The 7,924-nt window shown below is 45.7% G+C and overlaps 1 protein-coding gene across 1 annotated transcript; it reads right to left on the bottom strand.

The window, feature by feature from the left end:
• Positions 1 to 466: 466 nt before the first annotated feature.
• On the bottom strand, positions 467 to 6,488 carry LOC306960140 (amphoterin-induced protein 2-like). The gene is made up of 3 exons (XM_079552482.1): positions 6,361 to 6,488; positions 3,208 to 4,194; positions 467 to 1,007 (listed from the first exon to the last, which is right to left on the bottom strand). The coding sequence occupies exons 2-3, from the start codon at positions 4,118 to 4,120 to the stop codon at positions 472 to 474; spliced, it is 1,449 nt and encodes a 482-aa protein (XP_079408608.1). The 5' UTR covers positions 4,121 to 4,194; positions 6,361 to 6,488; the 3' UTR covers positions 467 to 471.
• Positions 6,489 to 7,924: the final 1,436 nt, after the last annotated feature.

The following is a 7,924-nucleotide window of genomic DNA, read 5'->3' as shown; positions in this document are numbered from 1 at the left end:
TGAGGGACTATTTTCTAGCAGATCACTCCGCCGCTGCGTAGCTTATACAACCACAAAGCTGATGCTGCTCAAATATAAGTTATCTTAAATGCAATATGGTTAAAATTATTCTATCGACACAGACATTTATATGGTTAGTCTGGCGTTATAAGTGATTTGCCTCAGGTGCTCTGTGGAGCGGGTCAGACTGTTTTTAATGATATCGTAGAAATGTGCTAGCCTTGCATTAGCCTAGCGCCACGAAACCCTATGTCAAAAATCCTGAAACATCCCTTTAAGTACAGCGGCCAAGATGAACACAGATAGAGCTGATAGAAATCCCTGTCACATAACGGCAACAAAACAATGGCCACCACAAACCTCCTGCAGACGATGCCGTACAACACAAAATGTTATCACCAAATGGCCACAAGAAAAATTCTACAACCAAATCTGAACTTTACAAAATTGTGAGATGATATTGAAACCCCTTTATACCGTGTGAGTCACGTCTGTGGTGGTCTGTTGCACTGTCCTCGCTCCGTTCTTCAGTATCCCCTCAGTCCCAGCGTGTCCCGCGGTCACTGCTGACTCTTTAGACTCGTCGTTCTCACTGTTACACTCCTCCACCTGTGGCTCCAAAAACGCCACTCTCTTGCCATTGGTGCGCCGCTGTCCCGTCTCCACTTCTGTGGGGTCCGAGCAGATGACTAAGGCCCGCCCACCACAGCCGCGCCCGTTTCGCCCACACTTGCAAGGTGTGAAGAGATACAGCAACACCAGGGCAATGCTGACCAAACAGGAGGCCAGAGTTGTAAACGCTGTGTTGAAGTGTCCCCTTTGTTGATTTTTTTCCAAAGAAGAATTTAGGCTGAAGTTTCCCACAACAACAGTGACTTCCAAGGATTCGCCAGTTCTAAGAGGGCGACCGCGGGATGTGACGCAGCCGTACGTTCCAGAGTCCTCTTCCAGGGCAGAGTGGATCTCTAGAGTGCCGTTGGGCAGGACTGTGTACCGTGGCATTGGAGCTGGAAAGGCACAAAAAAACATCAAATTAGGATTTGCTAAAAATCACATACAGCGTTATGAGCTATGGGTTTGGGCTCTGGTAATCCCAAAATGCAGAAAAATGTGAAAAAATAAAAAATACATGTGCACCAGAGCTCCAGACCTGCACTCACTTCATGTTGCCCTTTGGAGACTACATGTTTGCCCCATTTGTTTTTTTGAGATCAGGTCTTGGAGATTGACTTCATGACATAAATGGGCTCAGTCACCTGGGAGGAGCTCAGAGCAGAGACGCTGCTCCTTCACGTTGGATCTGTTTCGGCGGCTACCCGGTCGCCTCCCTGGGGAGGTGTTCCTGGCACATTCCATTGGGAGGACGCCCCTAGTGAAGACCTAGGACACGCTGGAGGGGCTATGTCTCTGAGTTGGACTGGGAGCGCCTCAGGATCCCCCAGAAGAGCTGGAGGAAGTGTGTGTTGGCTTAGACTGCTGCCATCGTGACCCGCCCCAGATAAAATGGAAGAAAATGGATGGATGGACAGTGAGTGAGACACCACATGTTTTGGTTTTAAGGCTCAGCAGACCATAACTAACCATAACTAAAATCCACTATTGTGCAATATGAACTATGTCCAAATTTGCAATGTTCCATGACACTCATTGATGCGTAATGACACACAAAGTCAACAGATGGAAAACAATGCGGATAAACAGTTGGGAAACTTTAGCTTGGCCAGGCAGATTACTCTGCTCTGTTTATTCAAACTGTATAACTATAATATGGAGATCGCCAGGGTGGGACAACTTGTCTTGTTGCTTTGTCTGCTGCCTCATATCCGGCTACAACAATCATTTGAATCTTTACAAATGAGACCCTGAACCTAAACCTGTGGCCAAACATCTTTCAATTTGTGAAAACTGGTGTGAATGCTCCTGGATCCTACTGTTTACAGTAAAGCCAAATAGCAATTAAACATTCAATATAACCTAAATAGATTTTTATGGTCATTTTTTAAACTAAAAATAGATTATCAATTTCAAGTTCCTGTATTTTTTTTGTCTTTCTTTTTTAAAGAAAATTTATATGACAAATTTTATAACCAAAAGATGTTTCTTTTGTTTTAACATCTGCATTGTGTTTTTGAGACATTTAAATTATACTTTATTCAGATTTTGGACTTCTGAACAACTAAGCTTTGCTATTTGGTATTTAAACTCCTCATAATAATTTAACGGGGACAAAAAACCCTTGAGAAAGCAGCTGAGAGCGCACCTGCTCAGTGAAGAAAGAAGTAGTTTGAAAAAAAACTAAAAGTGATGATAAACACAAACATGTTGTGGTTGAGGGCGCGCCGTGCTTTTGCAGTCGAGGCCACTCATACAACATGCTTTCAAAATCCCCCCTCAAGGCACTGTTCCTGATCGAAAATCAATGTTATTGTGAGTGGATGCGGCAAAAGTGTGCCGCTCCCCTGACCGCAGTCTGTTTGTGACAGAAACGGATGTGGACGAAAACCTCCGGTCCAGCCCTCCCTCACCCCCTCTGTGACTCTCTCCTTAAAGGAATATTTCAGGATTTTTGACATAGGGCCACATTCCTAGTTATCCAGAGTGTTGCTGATTTCTAGAGATATTTTTTTTTGTAATTCATGCAGTTCTTATATTTGAAGAGTCGAGTGGCGCTAGGCTAGTGCAAGGCTAGTGCATTTCTATGGTATCAGCTAGCCTGCATTAAAAACTCTGACTCCACAGTGCACCTGAGGCAAATCACTTATAACGCCAGACTAACCATATAAATGTCTGTGTCGATAAAATAATTTTTGGAATATAACTGACCTTGCATCACATGAATGATCGCATTTTGAGGGACTATTTTCTAGCAGATCACTCCGCCGCCGCGTAGCTTATACAACCACGAAGCTGATGCTGCTCAAATATATGTTGTTTTAAATGCAAAATGGTTAAAATTACAACACAGACATTTATATGGTTAGTCTGGTGTTATAAGTGATTTGCCTCAGGTGCTCTGTGGAGCGGGTCAGACAGTTTTTTAATGCAGGCTAGCTGACACCATAGAAATGCGCTAGCCTAGCACTAGCCTAGCGCCATGAAACTCTTCAAATATAAGAACTGCATGAATTACAAAAAAAATATCTCCAGAAATCAGCAACACTCGGAAATGCCCCACCCTGTAAATCAAAATGACAACATTGTACCCACCTTTGCCTGGTTCGTGCTCCGATGAAACCAGCACTGCATGAGGGGTGACCCAGAAGAACAGCGCCCCCTCCTGGGCAGTGGAGATCCCCGGACACGGCACTGAGAGCTCTCTTCCTGGATCCACCTGGTACTCACTGACCTCTTCAACATCTTGGACGTCAGAATCGTCCTGTCGACCACATTTTGAGTCTTCGCTTTGGCACCCGGGTCCGAACTCTGCTACGGGGCGGTACTGCTTCCAACTCCAATACTCCATTAGCGCTCGTTCAGGACAGTCACAAGTTAAAGGATTGTCATGCAAATAAATGTCACTTTTGTACTGAAGCGATAGCAAAGTTTGAACCGGTAGTTCTGCCAGTCGATTGGACGAGAAATCGAGAAAAGTCAAGTTCTTTGGTCCGTTTTGCACTTCATAAAGTTCTATGGGGAAACGTGTAAGCATATTCCCAGAGAGGTACAGTCTTTGCAAATGTATGAAGCTTTGAAATGTATCTGTTGCTATGTGGGATATGCGGTTCCCAAACAGCAGCAGTTCTTGAAGCTTTGTGAGGCCGGTGAACATACTGGAGTTCAACGCAGCGAGTTGATTGGATGAGAGATCTAAACTCGTGAGCTGGGGGGTTTGAGCAAACGCGTTTTCTTGGATCTGGTTGATGGAATTCCGATTCAGGACTAAAGCTGTGAGTCGATGCAGAGTTTGCGATGCCCAGGAAGCTGACAAAGCGGTGATTGTATTATGGCTCAGATCTAAGCGTGAAGTGTAGCCAGAGAGGTTGAACGGAGGCGATGAGAGCTTGAGACCGCTGCAGGAAGTGATGTCGCTGGCACAGATACACGGGGCAGGGCAGGGAGAGGCAGGCGGAGCGATGCCCAGGAACAAAGGCAGGAGGAGGGGTAAAATGTTAGGGGGCATCCTGGATCTCCCCGGGATGGCCACTTAGCACAGGGAGGGATACATCTGAGGTCCACAGTGGCTTTGGCAGTCGGCTGGAAAATAGAGATATAAATCAATACAAATATTCCTGTAGGCATCCAAGGTTGAACCAAAGAGAAATTATCAATCTTCTAAATGTTCAAGTCTAATACAGGTTAAAGACCCAGGATCAAGTATTGTGATTTTTTTGTTTTGTTTTCGAACAAAATTTGTCCCCAGTTTGGCAATAAAAGGAAGTGAAGCCGTGGATCCCCCAAGAAGAATGGATAGAACATTACATCCATCTTGTGATGCGAGTTGGATTGACACAAAAATCCATCTTGTGCCCCTTGGGCTGATACACTTGAATTTGCACAGTGGTAGGTTGAGCAAATAGGCAGCTTTTAAAAAGCTCCTATATAGGTATAGCCTGGCTAACGCCAGACTAAAATCACAAGTGATATTTAGTCCGGGGACCACCAATTCATTTTCTCGTAGGAGAGGTGTGGTTTACAAGTGTCTATCATGCGTTTGCACGTAGCCACAGCCAATCGTATCATCGTATCCGATGACGTACCCGCTGTAAACCTTCGAGCTAAACTATTTAGAACACGGCCTAAAGCTTGATCGAAAAATAGCGTCACGTCTGCTGCTGTCTTGTTTGATCCGTAAATAAACTACAAGCTTCCGTATATCGAATAGCTCGTCATCATCTTGCCGTCCCTTCTCGTTCTGTGATTGGTTCCCAAATCCATGCGAAAATTTCAGTCATGGTCCCCAGGCTGTTGTGCATTTCAAAGGATTCGAGCGCACACAGCAGTCTGGCATTAGCCAGGTTAATGTAACCATATGGGAGGAAAAAAGGGCCTTTGTCCATCTTTAAGGTTCTCCCATTTCCTCAAAATAATGCTGGATCTCTGTCAGAAACAGACCATAGGGTTCTTAGTCTCCTCTCTGACCAAGGCCCTTCTCCCCTGAGCACTCAGTTTGGACAGGTGGCCAGCTCCAGGCAGAGTCCTAGTGGTTCTGAACTTCTTCTATTTACGAATGATGGGGCTACTGTGCTCTTCGGGACCTTCAATGCTACAACAATAGTTCTCTGCCCTTGTCCAGATCTGTGCCTCAATACAAACCTGTCTCGGAGGTCTAACAGACAGTTCCTTTGACTTCAGGGGTTAGTTTCTGCTCTGACATGCATCTGTCAGCTGTGGGACCTAACAGAGAGGTGTGTGTCTTTCCAAATCAAGTCCAATCCGTTTAATTAAGCACAAGTGGACTCTGGTCAGTTTGTAGAAGCATCTCAAGCACGATCAGTGGAAACAGGATGCTCCTCAGCTCAGTATTGAGTGTCATAGCAAAGGGTGTGTATACTTATATACATGCTATATTTCAGAGTTTTATTTTTAACAAAACATTCTAAAAACGTGTTCACTAGGTCCGTGTTATCACCTCTAGCACTAATGAAAAGCATACTCTCTATACTTAGTTTACATGGGGTAAATCAATGGCTGAAAACAAGAGTTCATGTGCTCTACCATCTATAATTCAAAAAACACAGTGCTATGAAGGTGAAAATGAGAATCCACAGCCAATATCTTTCCTAGAAAACAGCCAAACCTTTACCCTATTCCCCAGAGCGCTCTCTCACTGTGGGAAATACCTCTGCCCCCGTCCCACCGGGAATATGGGAACCACAAAACAATAACAACAGCTGATCCACAACTGTTGTTTTTGTATAAAATCTCTACAAAACCAGTTATTTGTTTGTCCTGTACATATGTGACAGCGATTCAGCGTCCTTTTATGGGAATGTTATGAAATGGAATAAAGTGTTGAAGGGTTGAATGATTGCTTCCTGATATCTTATATAATTTTAGGTCCTTGATAAATAAAAGGTGAAGATATTTTATTAGATCATAAAAGCTAAACAGAAAGAACAAAACATGACCCAAAGCTCAATTAACCTGTATTATGCCAAGATTGAGAACGATTAGGATTTCTTAAGATCTATGCAGCAAAGCAATCCAACAAGTGAAAAAACAACAATCAGGGTTTGCATTTTGTATTTAAGTCAGTTTGTTGCCTGTTTGGCCGAATCCCTGTAATATTTCTTCAGCCTAAAGCTACTTTCAAGCCAAAAGAAATAACAAGGAAACGTGACGCACGCGCAAAAGCAGGCAATCAATTAAAAAAAAAAAAACGAAAAAGTGCAAGGAACACCGAGCAACGTGGGAGCTCACCGTTACACGTGCTCTCCTCCTCAGTCAACCGCTGTCCCTCCGCCGAATCCGCTCTAAAATTCCGTGCGTAAAAATCCCGGTCCTTTCACTCCGCTGTCGTGAGCGCGCATCGCGGCGAGAGCAGGTGCACGCACGGTTTGTGGAGTTGTGCGCGAGGGTCGAGGGGGGACTTCCACACGGAGTGAGAGAGGTGGAGAGAGGGGGGGTTAGGAGTGAGAGACAGAGGGAGAGAGAAAGAGAAACAGAGGGAGAGAGAAAGAGAAACAGAGGGAGAGGGTGAGAGAGGGTGAGAGAGGGAAAGAGAGGGAGAAACAGAGAGAGGGAGAGAATGAGAGGGAGAGAGAAAGAGAGAGGGTGAGAGAGGGAGAAACAGAGAGAAAGAGGGAGAGGGAGAGAGAAAGAGAGACGGTGAGAGTGAAAGAGAGAGAAAGAGGGAGAGAATGAGAGGGAGAGAGAAAGGGAGAGGGTGAGAGAGGGAAAGAGAGGGAGAAACAGAGAGAAAGAGGGAGAGAATGAGAGGGAGAGAGAAAGAGAGAGGGCGAGAGAGGGAAAGAGAGAGAAAGAGGGAGAGAATGAGAGGGAGAGAGAAAGGGAGAGGGTGAGAGAGGGAAAGAGAGGGAGAAACAGAGAGAAAGAGGGAGAGGGAGAGAATGAGAGGGAGAGAGAAAGAGAGAGGGCGAGAGAGGGAAAGAGAGGGAGAAACAGAGAGAAAGAGGGAGAGAATGAGAGGGAGAGAGAAAGAGAGAGGGAAAGAGAGGGAGAAACAGAGAGAAAGAGGGAGAGAATGAGAGGGAGAGAGAAAGAGGGAGAGAATGAGAGGGAGAGAGAGAAACAGAGGGAGAGAAAGAGAGGGAGAGAGAGGGAAAGAGAGAGAAAGAGGGAGAGAATGAGAGGGAGAGAGAAAGGGAGAGGGTGAGCGAGGGAAAGAGAGGGAGAAACAGAGAGAAAGAGGGAGAGGGAGAGAATGAGAGGGAGAGAGAAAGAGAGAGGGTGAGAGAGGGAAAGAGAGAGAAAGGGAGAGGGTGAGAGAGGGAAAGAGAGGGAGAAACAGAGAGAAAGAGGGAGAGGGAGAGAATGAGAGGGAGAGAGAAAGAGAGAGGGGGCGAGAGAGGGAAAGAGAGGGAGAAACAGAGAGAAAGAGGGAGAGAATGAGAGGGAGAGAGAGAAACAGAGGGAGAGAATGAGAGAGAGAAAGAGGGTGAGGGAGAGAATGAGAGGGAGAGAGAGAAACAGAGGGAGGGAATGAGAGAGAGAAAGAGGGTGAGGGAGAGAATGAGAGGGAGAGAGAGAAACAGAGGGAGAGAAAGAGGGTGAGGGAGAGAATGAGAGGGAGAGAGAGAGAAACAGAGGGAGAGAAAGAGGGTGAGGGAGAGAATGAGAGGGAGAGAGAGAGAAACAGAGGGAGAGAGAGGGAAAGAGGAAGAAACAGAGAGAAAGAGAGGGAGCGAGAGAAAGAGGGAGAGAGAGAGAGGGTGAGAGAGGGAGAAACAGAGAGAAAGAGAGGAAGAAACAGAGAGAAGAGAGGGAGCGCGAGAAAGAGAGGGAGGGAGAAACAGAGCGAGAG

Source organism: Gobius niger (genome assembly GCF_951799975.1).
Source record: "Gobius niger genome assembly, chromosome: 2".
Taxonomy (NCBI): Eukaryota; Metazoa; Chordata; class Actinopteri; order Gobiiformes; family Gobiidae; genus Gobius; species Gobius niger.
Note: the sequence above shows the minus strand (reverse complement) of the source record. Positions and strands in the feature narration are given on the sequence as shown.